The following is a 24201-nucleotide window of genomic DNA, read 5'->3' as shown; positions in this document are numbered from 1 at the left end:
AAAATGCTTGCCGGGGTTTGTGTGTTTTCACGTCTGGTGTGGCTGGAGGTAACAAGATGCAGTTTCTTGGAGGAAATCGGAGGAAACTGAGGTTGGCAGATGACCAGAGGAATGCTTGCTACCCACATAGCCTTCTGTTTTACTTGCAGCCGCCTTCTGGAAACATATCTTTGATAGAATTTGAAAACTTGGCTATCGATAGAGTTAAATTGCTAAAAGCAGTTAAGAATCTTGGTGTGAGCTATGTGAAAGGAACCGAGCAGTACCAGAGTAAGCTAGAGGCTGAGCTTCAGAAGCTTAAGTTTTCCTACAGAGAAAACTTGGAAGATGAATATGAACCCCAAAGAAGAGATCACGTTTCTCACTTTATTTTACACCTTGCTTACTGCCAGTCTGAAGAGCTTAGGCGCTGGTTCATTCAACAAGAAATGAATCTCCTTCTATTTCAATTCAGTATTTTACCCAAGGACAAAATTCAGTTTCTTAAAGGATAGCCGTTTGCAGTTTGAGGCTATAAGTGATGAAGAGAAGACTCTCCGAGAACAGGATATTATGGCTTCATCACACAGTTTAGGTGGGGTTCAGTTGGAGTCAGTTTGTAAGAGCCCTTTTGCTGATGCTCTGGATTTGTTCCGAGGAAGGAAAGTCTATTTGGAAAATGGCTTTGCTTATGTACAACTCAAGGACATTGTGGCGATCATCCTGAATGAATTTAGAACCAAACTGTCCAAGGTTTTGGCTTTAACAGCCAGGTCCTTGCCTGCTGTGCAGTCGGATGAGAGACTCCAGCCTCTGCTCAGCCACCTCAGTCATTCGTACACTGGTCAAGACTACAGTACACAGGCAAATGTTGGGAAGGTTTCTTTAGATCAGATCGATTCGCTTTCTACCAAATCCTTCCCACCTTGCATGCGTCAGCTACATAAAGCCCTGCGGGAAAATCACCATCTTCATCATGGGGGCCGCATGCGGCACGGCCTCTTCCTGAAGGGCATTGGCCTAACCTTGGAACAGGCATGGCAGTTCTGGAAGCAGACATTTATCAGAGGAAAGATGGATCCAGATAAGTTTGATAAAGGCTACTCTTACAATATCCGTCATAGCTTTGGAAAGGAAGGCAAGAGGACAGACTACACACTTTACAGTTGCCTGAAGATGGCATGGTTATGTCTGTGGGTGGCCAGGATGCTTGGTGCAAACACTGCCTTTCCACTTCATAGATGTGTGACCTGTGGTCAATCCCTTAACGTTGCTGGGTGCCTCAGTTTCCCCATCTATAAGATGATAATAATAATAGGGCCTGACTTGATAATTAAATGAGTTAATACATAGGTAATGCTCAACAATACCTCGTGCTGACTGTATAAAATGGCAATATTAAGCAGAGAAAATCTTTGTGTTAAGGTGATAGATTATTATTAACTTTACATTTCTCCAAACTTGTTATATTGTCTTTTCTAGAAAAAAAAAAAAAAAGGCAAAAACAGCTCTTGGAAAAACTAAAGTGGTTTCAATTATATTTATATTTTGGTTGTTCTTTCTGTTAAACCTTAGTAGCACCTGCCTATGTTTCTTTGTTTTCGTAAATTAATGTTAGCTGAAAATAGCAATGAATTAAGAGAGAATGTTACCCTTTGCTTCTTTAACGAAAAGGTAGAAGAGAGTTCTTCTTGATCATTGCTTTCTTAAGGAGGGAAATGGAAAGGGTGTCTGAGGTGGCTTTTTTAAACAAAATCACTAAGGGCATTGAGCCTGTCATTAAAGAATGAAAATTGGATTCGGTCTTCTTGGAGACACTTGCTTTTGAATCATTTGCAGTGTGGCCTCTGGACTAAGGCTATGCAATTAAAACCAAATATTATGAAGAGAGGATTTATTGATTTTTTTTTTTTTTAAGAGCTCCTGACTTATTTATTTATTTATTTACTTTATTTTTTTGGCTGCGTTGGGTCTTCGTTTCTGTGCAAGGGCTTTCTCTAGTTGTGGCAAGCGGGGGCCACTCTTCATCGCGGTGCGTGGGCCTCTCACTATTGCGGCCTCTCTTGTTGCGGAGCACAGGCTCCAGACGTGCAGGCTCAGTAGTTGTGGCTCACGGGCCTAGTTGCTCCGCGGCATGTGGGATCTTCCCAGACCAGGGCTGGAACCCGTGTCCCCTGCATTGGCAGGCAGATTCTCAACCACTGTGCCACCAGGGAAGCCCTTGATTTTGTTTTTAAAGACATGATATGAGTTCAGTTTTTCATGAGCTGTTGCAAGTGAGGTATGAGAAAGTACATGCACTAGTCTCCTTAGAGGTGAAAAGAAAAGGCGTCAGAATTAACCCAACTCTGGACACTTCCTGGGTCTTAGCATCTGAAGGAAAGGCTTTTGTTCCCTCCTGCACCCCACCCCACCCGCAGGCCTCTAAGTCTGTACGGTAGGCAGGCCCGGATAAACACACTCACTCTCTATTCCGGAAGGGGTCGTGGGGAGCTCTTTCAACATAACCTCTCGTTTTCAGGATTGTTCTTTCTTGGGTGGTGGCTGCGGCAGCTTTCATTCTGTATAATATGGCAACATAAAACAAAACAGTCACCAGCAGGCCCAAATGACCAGAAATTGCTGAACAAAGCAGGCCGCAGCTCCAGATGGAGAGTAATGAAAAACAGACCGCAGTTCATTCAGCCACTCAAACACCAGGACCCAGTAGAGCTATTGTACAAGTCACAGAGATTTGCACTGCTTTGTTTTTGTTGTTTTGTTTTTCCCCATGTGTTTTCCTCCTGGGTCCAGTGTATTTGCTAATTTTAAAAAGTCAGGGGAAATGAAATGAAAGAAGCCATTGAAAACAAGGTGTAAATCTTCGATGAATTGACTTGTCTCTGCCTTTTCCTGCTTTTTAAGTTTGGCTTCCTCTGTACCACCCCCCACCCCCGCCAGCCATTTTTTTCTGACAGGCTATGAGTTTAGAGCAGAGGGAATGAGTAATGGATATTCCATAGAAAGTTTCCATGCTTAACAGCCAAAGGATATAAGAGCCATTAGAGTGTGCCAAGCATACCGACTTCTAAGATCTTGAAATACTCCCTTCTTGCCTTTGTTGTCACAGGCTGCTTGAATTATATTTATGGAAGATTATGTTGCCCTTACCATTTCATTGGACCCCTAAAATCAAAGTTGAAGACAAGGATCCAGAAGTTCTGAGATCATCCATGTAGGGTATCATTAATTCTTTATTAAATGAAACCATAAATTGTTATTCTTCTTTAAGAGAAATAATTCTGCATACTAGATTCATTTTTATAGAGAGGGATAGAACCCACCTAGATTGTTTCATGGAGGGGTGTGAATGAATCCATTTAGCAGTTCTAGATTCATGGCCCTGTTATATGCTTTTTAAAGTATTTCTGGGTAACTAAGTAGGAGGCGGTACACTTGGACAAATTTGGAATTAATCCATTTTATTTATTATTTAATTTTCTCCTTTAGTCACTAACAGGGAGTATTTAAATAGCAAGTGAGGAAAGTGTGGATTTCTGTATTAAATCCCATGAACCTGGAGGGAGGGATAGATACTCTATTTTGTCATATTTTTCTGTAGTCTTTGCAGGGTATGCAGTAACCCCTACCTACAGACCAATCCTAGTAAGTGACACTGACATGCACCCGGGCAGAACGTGTGTGTAAGTAGAACCATTTGGTTTCCAGAAAATAGCATACCTACCCGGGCCTAGTCCACAAGGAGACTAAGCAAGTAAAGGAAGAAACTAAACACCATGAAAAGCCTCTTTTCAATACCTGTTATTTCCCCAAATCAGTGAAAACTAAAATAAATATTCTGTGAAATTTATGAGTCTGAGGAATTACATTTTGAGAGGAATAGGCTCCTCCCCCGGCTGGGCTCACAGCCTCTAGAGCAAGGAGCTCAAGAGGCAACGAGACTTGAAAAACACATTTATTTAATTTTCAAATACTGGAATTACGTTACCAAAAAAAAAAAAGATGAAAACAGTTCTGTTTAGACAACTAAATTTCCCATTTCCCTTTGCGGTATGAAGTGTGTGATTTTTTCCCTGAACTTCTTTTGTGAATTTTTCTCTAATCTGGTACAGTATTAATTTTGCAGCTAGGCACAGGTGATCAATATATAAACATATATTTGCTTCCTTTGGTATTGATACTGAGTTTTGTTTTCATTTCAGAAACAGTTAGTTTGTGTAGGAAGTTTGATAACTTCAGTCAGAATTGTCCTGTAGGTACCTCTTACATGAAAGTTTCATACTGGGCCTCTTTTGAGAAAACTCCAGTGTTTATAGTCTTATAGCCAGAGTTAGGAAAGAACACTTACTTTGAAGGTAAATGGTCGCCATGTGTTGTCTCCAACTCAGCCATACAACTTCAGCTAAAGACACTTCTCCTGTCAAAGATAATCCTTTCAAAACTGTTTTTCTCAGTTCAGTATATTCAGTATTTTAGAGGGTTCTTTTATGAAGATGATGATGATGATGTGATGGTGCTGAGTTAACTTTGAGAAGACTTTGAGATAAATGTAAAACAAAATATCTACTCATGTTCTGGGAGTCATTCAACTGCACATTTTTCTTCAAGAGTGTCTTATAGCTCTATATTTACTCAGTATTTGCTTGTAATCACTGTGAATATACACATTAGGCAAAAGTAAAGCTCTCCACCAACATTAAATTTAACAGGTAACAGTGCTTTTTTTCTTTAAGGTTTTTTTTTTTTTTTTTTTGATGTGGACCATTTTTAAAGTCTTTATTTAATTTGTTACAATATTGCTTTTGTTTTATGTTTTAGTTTTTTGAACACGATGCATGTGGGCTCTTAGCTCCCGGACCAGGGATTGAACCTGCACCCCCTGCATTGGAAGGTGAAGTCTTAACCACTGGACTGCCAGGGAAGTCCCAACATTGCTGTTTTAAAGCATAAATGTATACTTGACATCACTTAATACTATAACCTATCTCCCTATCTCTTTTGCATGTGAAGAGATTATTTTATTGGAAAAAAATATAAATAATTTGTGTGGAGTTTAAAATGGTTTAAAAATAAAATGGTAGCCTAAATGTGAAAAGAATTTGAAAAAGAGGGGACTTCCCTGGCGGTCCAGTGGTTAAGACTTTGCCTTCCAATGCAGGGGGTGCGGGTTTGATCCCTGGTCAGGGAACTAAGATCCCACATGCCTCGTGGCCAAAAAAAACCAAAACATAGAACAGAAGAAATGTTGTAACAAATTCAATAAAGACTTTAAAAATGGTCCACATCCCAAAAAATCTAACGAAAAAGAATTTGAAAAAGAATAGATACATGTATATGTACAACTGAATCACCTTGCTGTACACCTGAAACTAACACAGCATTGTTAATCAACTATACTCCAATATAAAATAAAAATTAAAAAATAAAATGGTAGAGTTATATTGCTCTCTGCCATAATCTGAATGTGACTTTTGCTAACCCATGTCTTCTAACTTCACAGAAATCCTTTTGTCCAGACATCCTGTTTGTTCTCCTCCTCCTGTCCTTCAATTCCCTATGTTTAGAGTTTGTTAAAATATATATAAAATGCTCACTCTTCTTACCTCTGCTAGTCTGTTAATGATTTCTTCCAGAATTCACCTTCCCAAGAAGTCCTCGGTAGACTCTCCTCATCCTATTTACACACTTTACACCACCACCTCCTCTGAGCGTCATCTGGGAGCAAAGATCTTACACCCCCTTATCTCTTGGGCTTTTGTGATTAGTGTGTGTCTTCGTCTAGATGATAAACTCCTCAGGCTTCTCATGGACCTTATTTTCTACTGCCAGAGTGCTGAGGAAGCAGGACGGTTCAGAGGGGTCTTAGATTCCAGGGGCTTTATCTTTCTCTCTGGGAGCCTTTGATGTCACATCGGTAGAAAGAACAAACATGGCTGGGTATATGTTCCAAAGGCCTGTAAAACCACCGAGGGTACCAGAGACATAGCATACATACATTTCCCAGTTATTCCTTAAAGGTAAGCACTTATAACTGAGAATATTTATTGGTGTGTAATTATCCCTTTGACTTGTTTGAAGTTATCTATCTTCATTCATCAATGATTTCATAAATATATGGGAAATCCAATATAGCAATATTTCTTTTAAATAATACATGAACTGTAATGACATAGAATGGATAAATATGATATGTGTGTGTCTAGTTTACTAAAATTCATGTAAACTTGCAATACCATGTAAATACATGTCCTTTCAAATATAGGACTTCAAAAAAATATAGATTTTTACCCCCTAGGTAACCCTCTTAGTCCTTCAAGGAGTTTTCAGATGAAGTCTACACTGAGACAATTTCTAAGTAATAATCTTAGTTTTCTTGGACAAGTTACATAATGTCTCTAAACATCTGTTTCCTTAACTGTCAAATGAGGTTATTTATACATACAATGAAAAAAGTATTTTCAAAATTCGACGGAACCCTGTTTGTAATGTGTCTGGCACGTCTGTCTGGTAAATTTTTCTGTGGTCTTGCACTTGGATTTCTTCTTGTAGGAACCATCTTGTCTAGAGCACCATTATATCTTACACAATTTAATACAGTTATGAGTACTTTTGAAGTGTTCAAGGAATGTGTATTTCATGAATTGACATGTGTTTATTGAGACTGGCTTTGTTTTTTATTTAATTTTATTTATTTACTTATTTAATTGAAGTATAGTTGATTTACAATGTTGTATTAATTTCTGCTGTACAGCAAAATGACTCAGTTATACACATATATACATTCTTTTTTATATTCTTTTCCATTATGGTTTATCCTAGGATATTGAATTTAGTTTCCTATGCTATACAGTAGGACCTTGTTGTTTATTCATGAGACTGGCTTTGTTAATAGCAAAAAGTATTTAAAGGACTTTTTTTCATACGTTTTTGTGTTGGCTATACGATAGCCCTCAGGATTTTTCAAGGCCTATAAACTTGATGTCTTTGAAGAAAAGTGCATTCCATCACAGTGGCAGGTGGTGGAATTCATTCTGAGTTGGGTAGGTTCTGAAAGAAAAAAAAAAGCGCTCCTTTGTTCACCCTTTGTCATGATGTTCACTCCATAACATTGTTTTACAAGTTCAAAGGTAAAAGGAAAAAAAGCCTAAAGATTCTTGCTTCCTTAGCTTTGAAACCATAGTAAAAGCATATTTTGTTTAAGAGATAGTGAAAAGTCATATGATTTGATCCTTGTTCTTATTGACTTATTGGTTATTCATGCTGCTCTTAAAATAGCTATTTTTCCTTTCCTTTAGTTAAGAAATGAGAACTTTGGAGTATGAAAGAGAAAAACTCATGCACATGACAAAAAAAAAAAAAAAAACCCAAACTATAAAAACCAAAATTGAATTTGAAGGATGAATGTATCATTTGTTATGATTGTAAGTGGCTGTAAGTGGGCTCACATGTCTCTTTATCCATAAAATATTAGTGATATAAGGTCTCTATTTCATATGATCGTTTTAAAAACCAGCTTGGTTTCCCCATTGTGTTGTGAAATAAGAGAAAATAGCAAGGTTCACATTTAATTTGTACTACTTCTCTTAAAAGGTCAGTTTATTTTAATTACTAGGCATCTGAATAGACCTATTGGTCATTAAGCTGACATCAGCCCTGAGTTGGAAGAAACCTGTATTCATGAAGCATCTTTGGGACATCTTCTCTGTGGCGCTTTTAAAGATATAGTTTCTCTCAAGAAGAGATAATAAAATGCTTAAGCTGCAGATATAACAGCTTTTCACATCCCTGGGGCTTGTCCACTCTGGGAAAAGCAGGAGCTGAAACAAAAGATTTTAGGGAAGCAACTGCTCAGAAACACACTAGGCTTTGGGCTTAAAGGTGATGTGAAAAATAACCATGTTTGAGATTGTACTAAATGAAACCAAGTGGCAAAATTCCATGAGACATAGACTACAAGGCATTGGAGTTTATGTCTTTGGAGTACTTTTATTATAATAGACAATTAAAGTGAAAATTGTAGCTTTTTTTTGAAGAATGAAAGAAAAGAAATTTTTGTCTTAAAAAAGAGAATTATGTGAGGTAGAATTTAGAAGCTCATTAAAAAAATACTGTTAAAAAACTGTGATTAAAGAGTTTCTCAAAGGTTCTCATGAGATAGTTTTGAGTAACAAGGGGTTAAAAATCAGAAAATCTCTAATTTCATATATACAATATAAAGAAATTATGGCTAATACTCTATTTTTCATAGAGAAGCAGGTGATGAAATTGAGAATAATTTGAGTAGGGGAAAACTTAAAATTTTGTTTTTTAAATAAAAATTGCATGTGTTTAAGGTGGACAGCATGGTGATTTGATACACATGTACGCAGTGAAATGATTACTGTAGTCAAGCTAATTAACATGTTACCTCACAGAATTACCATTTGTGTGTGTGTGTGTGTGTGTGTGTGTGTGTGTGATGAGGGTGCCTGAAATCCACTCTCTTAGCACATTTCCTGGATTCAGTTCTGCAGTATTAACTATACTCACCATGCTGCCCATTAGATCTCTAGACATGGTCAACCTACGTAGCAGCAATTTTGTACCCTTAGACCAGCATCTCCCCATTTCCCCCACCTTTCTACTCTCTGCTCCTGTATATTTGATTTTGTAAGTTCCACATATAAGTGATATCATGCAGTATTTGTCTTTCTGTGTCCTACTTATTTCATTTAGCAAAATGTTCTCCAGATTCATCTGTGTTGTTGCAAATGGCAGGATCTCCTTTTTTAAGGCTGAATATTATTCCATTGTATATATATGTACATATATATACCACATTTTCCTTATTCATTTGTTGACAGACACTTAGGTTGTTTACATGTCTTGGCTATTGTGAATAATACTGCAATGAACAAGGGGGTGCAGGTAACTCTTTGAGGTACTGATTTCTCTTCCTTCAGATAAATACCCAGAAGAGGTATTGCTGAATCATATGGTAGTTATATTTTTAGGTTTTTGAGAAACCCTCATACTGTTTTCCCACAGTGGCTGCACCAATTTGCATTCCCACCAGCAGTGCACTAGGGATCCCTTTATTCTACATCCTTGCCAACATTTCATATCTTTTTGTTAATAGTTGTCCTAACAGGTATGAGGTGATACCTCATTGTGGTTTTGGTTTGCATTTCCCTGATGATTAGTGATGTTGAGCATCTTTTCATTATCTTTGGCCATTTGTGTATCTTCTTTGGGAAAATATTTATTCATATCCTTTGGTCCTTCACCCATTTGTTAATAGGGTTGTTTTTGTTTGTTTGTTTGCTATTTAGTTGTATGAGTCCCTTATATAATTGGGATATTAACCAACTTTATCAGATATATGGTTTGCAAATATTTTCTGCCAATTAAAGGAAAACTTAACAAACCAAAGATTCCCATATGAAAAGTGGAATTTCCTTCAGTGTTACTCAATTTTAACCATTGTTTTAAACCAAATGAGAATAACTACAATTGAAATATGTATGTACACATATAACTTTTATATGTATTCATATATTTATTTATATATTTATTATACATATTATGATATGTGTATGTTAGAGTGTGTGTGTGTGTGTGTGTGTAAGACAGGGAAAAATATTTATGAGACACTTGTATCCTAAGAGAGTTTTAAAAATCATTCTATAAAGATTTACATCAAAGTTTGTTGTAGTTTAGTAAAACATAATTTTCTTAAAAGAAGCTTGAAGCGAAATCCTCACCATTCTTTGTAACTAAGCATCTGCTGTGTTACATAAACCAAAGAAGTCCAGGGGAAGTTGTTATGCCTTAGATAGTGATCAGGTGCTTTGCGATTTTCTTCTATTGTGAGAAGATAATATAAGACAAGTAATAAGGTATTAACATTGCTTATACAATGATCAAAAATCTTGATCAAGCATTGATACAATGTGTATATGTTAGGGTTAGGGTGAAATCTGTGTAAAAATTTAACATTTCTACTTGCATCATTGTATTTCCACCTATTATGTCCTATTAACATGGACTATTAATACAAATAACACATCCTATTATGTTGTCCAAGTCAGCCTATCTTTCCTCTCTCTATGTCTTTTTAAAGTTACTAGTCTGGAGCCAGTCCTTTGGCTCTGCTTCTTGTTAGGGAAATTATTTTTAAAAATTATATGAAGTATAACTTTCCAGATAAGACAGTTCCAATTTTAAGTGACCTTCTGTGGAAAATCAAAAGCCAGTATTGTCCATGCATGGGTGAAAACATCAGCCATGATGGCAAACTGAAGGGTAGTTGGTCTGTGTGGTGAGGAAGACAGATGGTTTCTCTATGAACGCATGGTCTCTTGTAGTGTCAAGGGCTATCAGACCTATCAGCATTCACCAACATTTTTATCTTGTGTATCCCATCTGAATTCCCTTAAGGGTAGGAAGTAAAGTCTTCAACCTATTTCCCACCAACCAATCAATGAGTAAACCAAATAAAACAGACTAAAAGACTAAGACAGAAAAAAAAAAAAAGGAAGTGAAAAGTGAATCCCAGTGACAAGGGTCAGGAATGGCGTCTTTGGTTTGTCTGTCCAGGAAAGAAACCCTGCTTTACAGAGTGAGCTGGCGAATGAGTTGACGATGCCCTGTGGGATCATCAGAAGTACGGTAAACAGTGGCTATGGGGCAGGAGATGTATTTGTACTAATATGCTGTGCAGCTCAGCCTTGGTCAAATAGTTGTTCAGCAGCCCAGAGTGTAGAAATCTCTTAGAACATTCCTGTAAGTCATCAACAGGGCAAATCTGTCTAGTGAAGGATTGTTGTTTGGCTACAATACTGCTTAAAAGTATTTAGATGTGAATACTTTTTAGTGGTGCCTAAACCACTCTGCTGTTTTCATAAAAGCAGCCCACTTCACTCACTTGTGTACCTGCTTGGCCCCAGAAGGCACGCATGGCTTCAATTTTTAATAGCTTGTTGAGTGGATATCAAGTAACTCAGAGAGTTATTACTATCTCCGTTTTACTGCAGAGGAAATGAACCTGGAGATGGTGGACAACTTGTCGACCACTATTGCCAGCATCCAGTCATAGTCTGTCAAAGCTTTGCTCCCCATTATTTGCAATTCCTCCCTCAAAATAATCCCCATAAGTAAGACTAGCAGGACAGATCCTGGATGGTAGTAATGACAAGCAGATGCAAGCACAGTGCTTTAAGTTTGCGTGAGGCGAACAGTTTGAAAGAAGCATGCCGTTGTGGTTCTCACCCGCCCCCTTGCATCCCATTATAACAGTATTGATGGGGATTATAGCTCTGTTATGTCACCTAATATAGATGTAAAACAACCTGCAGGTTGTGCCTTGAAAGCATAGTACCTTTTGAAAATATTTTGATCATTTTGTTTCATTTAGAGCTATTTTCTTTTTTTAAATATATTTTGGGAACCATTTTCTGTTCACTTCAATTTTGCACTTGTGATATTGACCAATATCTAGCCTTTCATCTGTGTTGACTTCAATGCGAGTAGCAGTTTAATCAATTTTAAGTGGGGAAATATCACAGAATTATGGATGGTGGTAGGCAGGCACAGTGCTGTTGATAATTTCTTTTACTCTCAGGATTCAGAATGAGGCATGTGCTTCCTTAAAGGGCCCATGTGGTAGAGTTTCACGGCAAACATTCTCTTTCATCTTGTTTAAGTTCTGTTTGGCTGGCCTCCCATGTTTGCTCGTGGGGATAAGGTTAAGACCTCTGAAGAGGCCACTCCATCCCAATTACTTACCCAGCCTCTCTTCTTTTCTTTAAATAGCTTGCACTTAGTTGTAGAGAGCGTTTTGGTGTCATTATCTCTTTGATGGATGAACCCAGGGATAAACAACTATTTTCTATTTGGATTCTAAAGGTATGATCAAGTTTAATCAAAAAGACTATTAATATTTTGAATTTATCCATGAACCAACTCTCGCAGCAAAATACCCAAATGCCTGCTCATGTCAGTCTTTCCTTTTTCAAGCTGGTTTTTCTCCAAAGATTCTTCCCCCATCCACATAGTTTCCTATTGTCTTAAGTTGCCTTCAAGTCTCCACCTCCACCCAGAGGCTGCCTCGTCTTGAGCATCGCCCAGTTTTGTCAACAGCTCTCTTCTGGTACATGCTTTTAACCTCACTTTAGAATCCCCTGCCCAAATTTGAGTCTGAATTTTTATAATGTTTGGATTGTAACTCTGTTTCTTTCTGGTCTAGTCCTTGAGGGTTACATGTCTCAGGCCTGATGTTCTCCTTCCAGTTGCTGACTTTATAACTAGATCCTACTTACTGGAACTGTTGAGAGAATTATTTTACTTCTCTAACACCATCATCTGCATTTAGTCTGTTTTTTGCTGCTGGGATCTTTTGCAGGAAGGGTAGCCCTTTCCTATTTGTAACCAAAATTAAATCATTCTGAGGCAGGGCATGAATGTGTTTTGTGGGGTTTCTTGTCAAGCTGAAGATTGTTATAATAGGCAAACAGGAAGTCCCCATGCACTGGAAACTATAACGTCCTACCTTGGCATGGCATCTTTGTTCTTCCATAATAACCAGTCAGCCTGGACATCGCCAGAGTTCCTTGAATTTTTTGGACAATGGGAGAAAAAGGAAAAGCTTTCTCATTTGGATTTAACTCAAGAATTAAAGCATTGCCTGAAGCTCTGTGCTGCCAGTGGTTTTATTCAGGCTTTGTTCTCTGAACAATTTGTAGATAGATGGTTGTGTTCTGAATTCCCAGCCCTCATTAGCTAACTGCACACATGTGGAAACAGAGGCTGTGACCTTCAGATCCACTCCGGAAATACAAACGTGGCCTCTAAGTTTAGAGAGGAAATGCTTCTCTCTCTCTAGCCAGGAACTGGAACTGATGCTCTGCCCAGGTCACATAGACGTCTGAGCTGTCCCAGCCAGCAGGGAAAAAAATGACCTCCCGGGTAATACGTGCGTCATTACGACTTGACCATGTCCTTGATCCAGTGGACAGTAGCTCACTTAAAGCGTGTAGACCTGTAGGATTATTTTAAGTCATAAAACATGGACCCAAACAAAGTGGAAATGACTGATAATTGGTGAAATTATTGATAATTTATCTGTGAAAAGCTAACCAAGAAAAAAAATTAATTTAAAGGGGCCATAGAGATGTCTCATTTTTATCAGCCTTGTTTAAAAGCAAAAGTTGTTTGTTTTATTCTTTGATGGCTACATTTCAAGAATCACTAAACTTTCCAACCCTTTCAGCAAAATAAACTCAGTCTTGTCATTTTTTCCTAAAGATGTAATCTTTGCATTGTATTACTGAAAATTTGGAAATAATCTAAATATGCAAAAACGGAGAATGACTAAACTCTGGTTAAAGCAATGGAGTATTTTACAACCATTTAAAAAGATAATTTTTAAGACTTTGAGGCCACTTGGGAAACTAGCTATAGTATGACGTAAAGTGGGAAAAAGAAAAATAGAAAAGTCTCTGTATGCTCTGCTAATAACTAAGTCAAAAGATGATGCATGGTGATTATTGAAGATAGTTTTGCTTGGTAGTTGTAAGTATTGGTTGACATTTATGTCTTCTCTGAATTGTGAATTCTTTGAGGGAGGGATCACATTTTCCTATATCTGCAAAACCAAGACCTAGCATATAATAAGGGCTAATCAGTATTTCTCAGTTAATCCATTAAAAGATAGCCAGGAAAAGCAAATTATAAAATTGTATCTAAAATCTGAATATAATTCTTAAAAATAATACATTCAAAAGGCTAAGAACTTGAAGATATCATGGAGCAGTGATTACAAGTATTCTCTGTATGGTGATATATTGATTTTCAAATCTCCATTATATATATATATATATATATATATATATATATATATATATATATATATATATTTTTTTTTATGTGCTATCTAGAAAAAAAAAATGAGTCGACTAGTGTCAGCATAACTTAACAGTATTGAAATGCCACAAGAAGAAAACGTTCATTTATTCGATAATGAGAGAGTTTAAAGATATGCATCTTCATTAAAATTCAGTTATATGTGTGCATTTTTGAATCTCTGTCATTTGAATGAGATGTCATAAATGATAAACTTCTAACTACTTATCATAGAATACACAGCCTTTCATGGTCTGGACTGTACTCTCTAACACTAGGGCTACTGCACTTTTTGTAAAATGTGAGTCCTGCCAAGCTCTGGGACTGGGGAGCACTCACATTGTAATTCCCGTGAACAGCCCCACTGGTGTAATGAGCAACTTAGGCGGCCATACTGATGACCCTGGTCAGTTCTTATCTCTTACCATGTATCTAATCATCCCCAACTACTAACACGCCATATGTAAAGGCACTTTGGTGCCTATTCCCTTTGCTTGGAACAATCATTATACCTCGGAACAATCATTATACCTCTTATTTAATAATAAAGTCTTGTATTTATTGAGCACTTACTATGTACAGAAATTATACTGAGCACTTTATACACATGATGGCAGTGTTTTCCAAATTGTTATAATTATTATCTCTATTTTATAGGTGTGAGAGACAAGGAACTTGCCCACATCTCCACAACCACGAAATAGCAGATGTGGGATGTAAATTCAGGGCTGCTTTGTTCTAAAGCCCAACCACTTAATCTCTCACATCCCTCTCCTGTGCTGCCTGTGCTCTTCCTTGACTTGGGTGACTCAGCTGATAAGAACCAAGTCTTCAAAGCTTTCTTTCTCCCTCCACCCATGTCCGAGCCAACCTAGACACCCTTCCTCTGTCTCCCTTAATAAAGCTCTTTGTTTTTCCAAAAGTCTCCCCAGCACTTAGAAAACTGGATATAATTAGTGATTTTTTTTTTTTTTTTGGTACCTCTTACATGGTGGGATTATCATGGGCAAGTATTTTACACTTATTCAGGAAAAAAAAAAAAACCAAAAAACCAACTGTATCTTGTTCATTTCTTGTTCACTCGTACTTAGCACATGCTTGACACATGAAGTAGTTATCCCAAGAATGGTTGGAAGAATAAGATAATGAATGGCTGAACCACACCTTAGGTTCTTAATACATGGATGTAGCACCAAGAAATCATCATGCATGTGATTTTGGTTGTGATTAGAAACCAGGATAAAATTGTAGCCATTTATCACTCAGCTGCACTAAGCTCAGGGTCTTGTTAAGAACATTTGGACTCAGAGTACTTTTGCAGATTCATTGCGTTCTTTAAACAGTGCTTTAATCATGCCCCTTGCCTGGTTAAAACCTGTCCATGACTTGTTATTTCATTCCCTATCAAGTCTGAATTCCTCAGGATGGCTTTAAAGGGCCTCCTAATATGAATCAACTCACAGTATTTTTCATTCTGTTTCAACATATACCTGTCAGGCTAAGCAGGCCAGTCACTTTACTCTCCCAACACATCATTTTTATACCACCTTGGGGTCTTTACTCAACTCATCCCCCCTCTCCAGAGTACGTCTTTCTGGAATCTTCTTCGATTCTAAACCAGACTTAGATTATTGGTAAATTAAAATTCTACTTACTAGATGGAAGCTTTCCTATCTACTTTAGCTCTTGGTAAAGTCTCTTTTCTACGAATTCTCTTTGCTTCTGTCAGATAATTTACCACTTAATAATATCACTGGCTATTTTCAGCAATGCTTTAGTTATGCCAGCATTGTTGTCCCTGCAAAATTAGTAACAGATACCACGTATTTCTTCTGTTGTTTCAAACTACCATACATGCCATATTCAGTTCCCACTATGGGCTAGAATCTATTTTGCACGCTTTATGAACATTTTATTAGGAAAAGATTTGAGTTTCCCTTTGGTTAATGACAAAGGAGAAAGTCTTTCAATAGACAGAGAGAATTGATTAAAGTCAAAAGTTGGGTTCTAAAAATAAGTTTGACTCTCAAATTTGTGATTTGAGAGGGATTCTAATGATACACTGTTGTATGTGAACGGATGAGATCATGAAACTAGTTTTGTGCTTGGGTGTCTTGTGTGACTTTAATATTTAGTATGTAACATATGTGGAGAAACAGTTTTTACTCTCCTCTGATAGCTGTTGGTGCCTCTGTGAGTTGCTATGTTTGGTCTACTGACCACCCCATGTCAAAAGACCTCAACCCTATGTTTAGCCCAACATTTGGCCAATGTCTACTGTTGGTTATAAAGGGAAACCTGGGAAATGAGTTTGAATGGGTAGGCAAAAAATGAAAGAAAGCATGGGCCCTCCTCATAAGACCATCATATATAAAGAATAACACCCTTTTGCCTTTATTTGGGGAATATACCTCCATCATTTCACTGTTTATAAGAGTAATAACAAAATGGGATTTTCATATTATGACTTAAAAGTTGAGGGGTCCCACTGTGTCTTAGGAAAGAATGAAAACACATGTGTCACAAGACTAACTGAAAACAGAAATTTCATATCTGGTCATGTTCAGTCACTTCACTGACACTGTGCCTCCTGAGCTTGGAATTCCTTGGAGAGCAGAAGTTGGAAAGGAAATGGTGAGCTTTTCCAGTAACATTTGGTTTAAATTTACCTGCAATTAAAATTCTTATGTTATGGTACTAATATTTTTCTTTTTTTGGTTTCAGAAACATTAGCAGTTTTAGATACATGTAGCAAAAGCCTCCCTGTTGCTATAATTTCTAACAATTCATTAAGATAATTAAAAATAAAAGGCAAGAGAAAGAAAAAAATGGAAAAGTCTACACCTTCCCTATCTCTTAAGAGATAGTCATTAGAATTTTTTAGCAAGTGGAGGATTGCCCTGTCACTTTACATTATGCTGGATAGTAAATAAATACCTCACATATTTCTAAGTTTGGGATATGAGCATTTGAAAAAAAGTAAGAAAAATAATTCTTTAGCTGCAGAATGGTGATGAGTGCGGAAAGGGGATTTTGATTCACCTGACATTACAGTTAGAATTAAATTATTATCTAGAGACTATAAATATTGCATGATTCCTTCTTAAAGCTGATAATTAAAATTTATAAGACTGTCCATGAGAATTCCTGGAATAAGGAACTTAAATAGTCTTAAAATTTTAAGATTTGATGTCAAGATATAAAAGTAATTGCATTTCTTTACATTTTCCATTTGATATTTGATCCAACTGCTTTATGGTTTCACCAAGAAACTGACCCAAAGACTTGAGAATTAACACCAAGGACCTTGCAGGGGAAATAAACAAGAGAACACACTAAACAAAACAACAGGCGGTGGTGAGGAGAGCTGTAATACTCCCTTGCAGATCTATCTTGGACAAAAGCTGTCTAATATTTCAAATGGTGTGGCATGTGAACCATTCTGCACGCATGGGCTTTCAACTTTAGCATTTAGAATGCATGTATACGAACAGAAGGGTATTCTGACTATCTTTTCTTTATAATCTCTGCAGCAGTTCCAAACGTCCTTAGCTGGAGGACAGATTTGGAAAGTGCTGCTTTTCTGCTCTCGACACATTCGGGTAACCATTCCAAAGCTGCCAAGGTACCACTTCAGAGGCAACTTGCTATTACTGAAACGGAGCAGGACCCTGTGGTCCATCTCCACAACGTCCTCTGCCTGCCTTTTGTCTGTAGAAAAACTTTAGCCAAAGAATAAGTTTAATCAGAGAAGTGAGAAAATGCAGAAACAAATGAAAACATTTCAACAAGACTAAATAATAATAGTTTAGTCATTAAGCATAGTCAAGGGCCTTTAGTTCCTCTTCATGGACTATAGATAACACTATGACCCATATCCTGTGAGCTGTCTTATAGAGACTAAAACTCCCACCAGGTGGAGGAAGTTTAACTACACGATGACCAGACTGTAGCCATGACGTAAACTGCCAATGTTCCAAGAATTGGCCTAAATGAAATGGGAACAAACCGACCCTGGAACTGAAGATTAACAGCACTTATAAAAATCAAGATGACGCTAGTCAGACCACCACATGACCAATTTCAAGACGAGCGTCAGAGCTGACTGTGCTGTTTCTGCATGTAGCCCCCGCCCTCCGCCTATAAAAGCTCTTGCCCACTGGTTATCAGTGGGGGGAGTTGGCCTTTGGACAGGAATCTGCCCCTCCCCCCCGCCCCCAGTTGCTGGCCTCCAAAATAGATTAAACTTTCCTTTCCACCAACCTTGCCTCTTGAGCAGTGACCACCTGGACCCACTTTCGCAAACGGATTTTGGCTTCCAACGTGAGGCTGTGATCTCGCGATATCTGGCTCCCGGGGGTGGGTTTTCCGGAGCAGAGTCTCCTCCTTGATGACGCGCTGGGATGGCTGCAAGGAGACTGCTGCTCGTGGCTCGCTGGCCCCGGGAGGGGATTTGGCGGGGACATTCCTAACAGCTGCCCAAAACATTTGTTTCGGGGGTTCTCCCTGTTTCTCCCCTGCAAGGCGCTGGCTGCCAACGTACGCTTTTCCTTGGTGGAACGGAAAGATACCTCTGGAAGAGGTGGTGAGCTCCAATACCAAGTAAGTCCACCAGTGTGCACCCGGCAAACTTCTCTTTTGAGTGCAAAGTCCTATTTGGGCATTTTGCCAATTGTTTCTGATGTGTTTCTGACGTTGAGCACCCTTTATGAGCACTGAGTGTCATTTGGGCATTTTGCCAACTGGTTCTGACCTGTGTCTGACATCGAGGCCCGTTTGTGTTGGGGAGTGTTTGTTTGGGACTCCGTATAGGTCATCCCCTCAGAGGGTTTGTGACAGTTCTGTCTTCTGGTGTGTGAGTGTGTATTCCATTTGTGTGATTGGTATTCTTGTTGCCTTTTGTAAAATGAGAAATTCTGGTTCTTCTTCAAACTCTGAAAAAATTGGTTAAGATGAAACTCTTTTAAAACACCAAAACTGGTTCTTTTTTCATATGCAGTTAGAGAAAGCTAGCTTGACAAAATGCTTTTTTCAGAATTCTGACCCTGAGAGAAGAAAAATATTTCTAGGAGAAAGCTTGAAGTTAACTCTTATCATGGCTTTGAAATAAAAACATAGCATCTCCCCCTTCCCCCAGTTGCTGGCCTCTGACATACAGCAAATTTTCCTTTCCACCAGCCTTGCCTCTTTATTGGCTTCAGAGTGGCGAGCAGCCAGACCCCACTTTTGGTAACATTACCATGTGTGCTGTGATTCATAAATGGACCCTATTATTTTCCACAAGACCCCTTAGCAGCAGTTCCAAAGGAGCGGGCTCGAGATTTGATTATCCAGGTCCCTCTCCTGAACACATCTTTCACATCTGACATTTACACTGGTTGCAGATTTTTATGGAACTCGTTAGGAAGCAGTCTGAACCTTAAAAAGGTGTGCGTCTTCCTAGAACATTCTGGACCAGGAAAGTCTTTTATTGGACTTTATGCTTTGAGTTGAAACCTGTCCTTGTCTGATTGGAAAGTGTTTCGGGGAACAGATTTTGTTATTTTTCTAAGCCAGGCTATAGGAATTGAGCTGAAGATATCACTAACCAAAAGGAATTTTTTTTTTTTTTTCTCAAAGAGCTGAGAACCAAAGGAAATGACTCCAGTGTTGAAAATCCTTTTATTTCCTCTGTGGACGATATCTGTGCAGCTGAGACAAACCTTTCCAGTTGGCCCCCACCCAGACTTTATGGGTACTGAGATTAGGAAGTGGTATGGTCAAAATAGTCCTTGGACAAATTGCTTCCAGTCTACAAAACCTCAAAGTTCTTGACAAAGCCATGGTTTCTTGCCACATTTTATTTTTTCACATGGGTAACTGACCTGTCATTCGTTAATTACCTTGCCAGGATTTCTGCAGTTCTTTTAGTAACCTCTATCTTTTTTTTTTTTTCCATTTCTTTTGGAAGGAGGAAGCTGACTTTGTGAGAAAAGTGCAGGGTGTCTGTAAAATTTCTCTTTGTGAGACACCACACGTTTTGCCCATTTCCCTTGTCTTCCATTTGAAATAAAATATTGCCAGGCCACAGTCAAGCTTATAAAAATGTGCTTTCTTCCTTCCCTGATGTCATTCTACACTTTTCTTCTTGCTTTGCTTTTCCATATCTGAAAATAAGGCAATGCTGGATGAGGCTTCAAAATTCAACACCCATAACTTCCTTTGACACGATCCTGCCCCGGGGAAAGAGAAAGGTATTCATCACTCTATAAAATATGCTGTACCCTCAGCCTCTCTACCCGGTCCTGGGATCTGACTCATCTTGGCACTTCTGGTGACCAGCATAGTGCTGACATGTTCTAAGCGTTCAGACATATTTACAAAGTAGGCTCGAGTGGGCAGTGTGTCATGGCATCAGGATGCATAGAGCAGGTAAAAGAGGGATTTATGACATACTTTACAAAGTCAGGAACTGTTCTCTGAATTAAAAGCTGTGCTGAGGGAATAGCAGTGGATACAATTCTCTGTTCTTCTAAAAATGCTTAGTTCTTCCCTGTATCTTATCTACTCTATGGGAAGCTATATGGCAGACACTCCCTTGCCAGCCTAGACAACTTTGTACCAACTTAAAACCACTCAGACCTTCACGGAGGTAGTTGTTCCTCATTGCAGTAGTTCTTTTCCTAAGAAGTCTTCGGATTTGATGGGGACTATGGTAGTTCTTATTTAGCATACATGATACTTTATTAAAATGAACTTTAGTAGACTGACATTTAGTATTAAATGGGGTTTATACATGCTAGTTACTCAGTCTAATTTGATTTGAACCAAAATTTGTCAAATATGGTTTTCTTTTGCATTTTTCCTTGAATTATAGTTGATTTACAATGTTGTGTTAGTTTCAGGTGTACAGCACAGTGATTCAGTTTTATATATATATATTCTTTTTCAGATTATTTTCCCTTATAAGTTATTACATAATACTGAGTATGGTTCCCTGTGCTATACAGTAGGTCCTTGTTGTTTATCTGTTTTATATATAGTAGTGTGTATATGTTAATCTCAAACTCCTAATTTATCCCTCCCTCCCTTTCCCCTTTAATAAACATAAATTTGTTTCCTAAGTCTGTGGGCCTATTTCTGTTTTGTAAATAAGTTCATTCATATCATGTTTTTAGATTCCACATATAAGCAATATCATATATTTGCCTTTCTCTGTCTGGCTTACTTCACTTAGTATGATCATCTCTAGGTCCATCCGTGTTGCTGCCAGTGGCATTATTTCATTCTTTTTGTGGCTGACTATACTTCAAGTACGTATTTTTGAAAGATACTGTGCTTGGCACTGGGGTAAGAGATAGGGAAGGTGTATTGCCTATAGTCAAGTACTCAGAGGGTAGGAAAGACAGATGCTATATACATATATATATAAAACTAAAAGATAAGATGAACACAATAGCTGATAATAATATGTAATGGCCAGTGAGTGCTTTATACATGTCAGATCTTCTAATAAATCCACTTATCTGAGTTCATTTAATCCTCCCAATGACTCCATAAGGTAGGTGTAAGGGTCATTAGCATTTCACAGGTGAGGATAGCCCGGCACTCTTCTCAAGATCACTCAACCTCCTACCCACAGAGCCTGAGCCCAGATAGTTCCAAAATATATGCTCTCACCTGCCACACAATAGTGCTACAACTAGAGTGCTCTTAGGCAAAAATGAGGAAATGGTTACATTTCCCCTCAGTTTAGAAAAGGCACACAGGAAACAGGAAAGCTTCAGGGAGGACGTGATAGTTGAGCTTGACTCCAAAGTGTGATTGGGAGTTTATGCAGCAGAAATGGCAGAGAGATTTACCTGGAACAGGAAGGACCTGGCAAAGGCCGAAAGCTGTAGAAGAGCATGGTGTATTCTGATGGCTTTAAAAGTTCAGTGCTTGCATGTATGAAAACAGGAAGTGATCTAACCTGAAATGCAAGCTCAAGTCTTATTTGGAAGGTTTTTTTTTGTAAAAGCTTGAGTGAAGAAACTATTACAAAGGCAGTGGGGACCAAAGAGATTTATAGGTAGAGGAAAATAATGTGGTCAGAGCTATCTTTTGGAAAGTTAGTTCTAGCAAAAGAATTGGGGATGAGAGAAGGTGAGGACAGCTAGATGCAGGAGCACAGGAGGATGGATCCTTCCCCTTGCATTCATCTCCTAGCAACAGAAAACATGGCTGAACAGGCATGTAAGCTGTGTTTCTCCACAGCATAAGGCGAAGGCTGAAGGAAGATGGGAACCCAGAGCCAATACGGAGACTCCATCATTAGGAACCTGTCCTTGGCTTGTGACTCTTACCTTCAAGCCTTTCGCCTGTGGTTGCAGACCTCCCCCCTTCCACTTTATCAGTATATTTGCATTTCAGACAGGAAGAATGACAGGGCTAAAGGGCAAAGGATAAGTGACAGCTGAGTGTGTCTTTGTTCAAGAGCTTTCCCTTATGTGTCATTGACCCCAGACTGTAACACAGTCATGGATGCAGGATACTCAAGTGAGGCTGGAAATTGTAGTTCCATAGCTAGGCACATTGCCAGCCATTGATAAATAGAGTGCTGGTAGGAAGAGAATTCTTTCAGAGTGGATATTACAGTTGTCTCTGTGAGAGTTTTTTTTTTTTTTTTAATATGTTCTCTTTATACCCACTTTGTTGAGACCTTTTTTTTTTATCATAAGTGGATGTTGAATTTTGTCAAAAGCTTTTTCTGCATTTATTGAGATGTTCATATGATTTTTATTTTTCAATTTGTTAATGTAGTGTATCACATAGATTGATTTGCACATTTGACCATTGTGTATGATTATTTTAATGTATTTTTGAATTTGGTTTCTAATATCAATATTTTGTTGAGGAATTTTGCATCATATTCATCAGTGATATTGGCCTTTTTCTGTGATGTCTTTGTCTAGTTTTTTTTTTTTTAATTTTTTTTTTGATGTGGACCATTTTTAAAGTCTTTATTGAATTTGTTACAATATTGCTTCTGCTTTATGTTTTGATTTTTTGGCCCTGAGGCATGTGGGATCTTAGCTCCCTGATCAGGGGTTGAACCTGCAACCCCCTGCATTGGAAGGTGAAATCTTAGCCACTGGACCTCCAAGGAAGTCCCCTTTGTCTAGTTTTGATATTAGGGTTGTTGCTGGCCTCATAGAATAAGTTCAGAAGCATTCATTCCTCTTCAATTTTTGAAATAATTTGAGAAGGATGGGTGAGGAGCTTTGGGTTTAGAAAAGGTTAAGTGGAGACAAATTTTATAGGTGAGAATCCAGAAGACCCAGGTACTAATAAGATGAGGCAGGCTGGGGACCGGAAGGCATCAAGGAAGGTGCTGTAGTTTCTGACTTTGGCAACTGGGTCAGTAATAATGGTTTTAACCAAGATGGGGAGAATAAAGAAAGATTAGTTTTATGGACAAAGTAATACATGTGATTCAGATATATTGAGTTGGATATAGCACTGGGACATCTCGTGAAAAATTTGGTAAGTTGCTGTAAACGGACCTAAAGTTCAGGAGATGATGATATGGGTGTCAGGTCATCTAAACCACAGCAGCTGATTAAATCACCTAAGCAGACTGAATGGGATGGCAGATAGCACAAGACCAAGGAGAGGAACTCTTTAAGGGCAAGCAGAAAAAATCAGGGAAACAGACAGGGTGTAATGCTATAAAAGCAAAGAATAGCATTTCTAAAAAGAGATGCTCAACGGTGTTGAGTACCTTGAAGATGCCAGATGGCAAAGAAGATGTTGGGTCGGCAATTAGGTCATTATTAGTGTTCAACAGATGTTGAAAAAATAAGTATATTAACACATACACTTCTTAACTTTGTATGTAGCTTGATTTCATATTCTTTCAGGGACTAGCTGTGTTTAGAGAAGAAAACACACAGAAGTCAAGGCAGATCCAAAATGGTGTTAGGGGATAAGAAACATCAAGGAAATATGGGCACCTTCCACAAGTCAAGTTCAAGTGAAAATATTTAATTTTATACTTTATTTCTTTCTTAGAATCCTACGTGCCCCAGTTTTTTTTCTAAACACCCATTTTTTTAAAATTTATTTTTTATTGAAGTATAGTTGATTTAGAATGTGTTAATTACTGCTGTACAGTCATATATATATATACATACATACATACATATACTTTCTTTTTCATATTCTTTTCCATTATGGTTTTTCACAGGGTATTGAATATAGTTCCCTGTGCTATACTGTAGGACCTTGTTGTTATCCATTCTGTGTATACCAATTTGCATCTGCTAATCCCAAACTCTCAATCCATCCCTCTCCCACCCCCTTCTTCCTTAGCAACCACCA

At 38.1% G+C, this 24201-nt stretch overlaps 2 protein-coding genes across 12 annotated transcripts in view; both read left to right on the top strand.

Annotated features, from left to right (window-relative positions):
* RBMS3 (RNA binding motif single stranded interacting protein 3) overlaps window positions 1-24201 on the top strand; it is a 727705-nt gene that overhangs the window by 238009 nt on the left and 465495 nt on the right. The gene's annotated exons all lie outside the window — the stretch shown is intronic.
* On the top strand, window positions 4-597 carry LOC103006634 (DNA primase large subunit-like). The gene has a single exon (XM_057554709.1). The coding sequence runs from the start codon at window positions 57-59 to the stop codon at window positions 492-494; it is 438 nt and encodes a 145-aa protein (XP_057410692.1). The 5' UTR covers window positions 4-56; the 3' UTR covers window positions 495-597.

The sequence above is a fragment of the Balaenoptera acutorostrata genome, chromosome 10 (genome assembly GCF_949987535.1).
Source record: "Balaenoptera acutorostrata chromosome 10, mBalAcu1.1, whole genome shotgun sequence".
In the NCBI taxonomy this organism is placed as follows: Eukaryota; Metazoa; Chordata; class Mammalia; order Artiodactyla; family Balaenopteridae; genus Balaenoptera; species Balaenoptera acutorostrata.
The sequence above is the reverse complement of the archived record's forward strand: the minus strand, read 5'-3'. Positions and strand labels throughout refer to the sequence as shown.

Excerpts from the sequence above, each read along its gene's own strand:
- LOC103006634 (XM_057554709.1), top strand. The coding sequence starts at position 57 with ATGCAGTTTCTTGGAGGAAATCGGAGGAAACTGAGGTTGGCAGATGAC.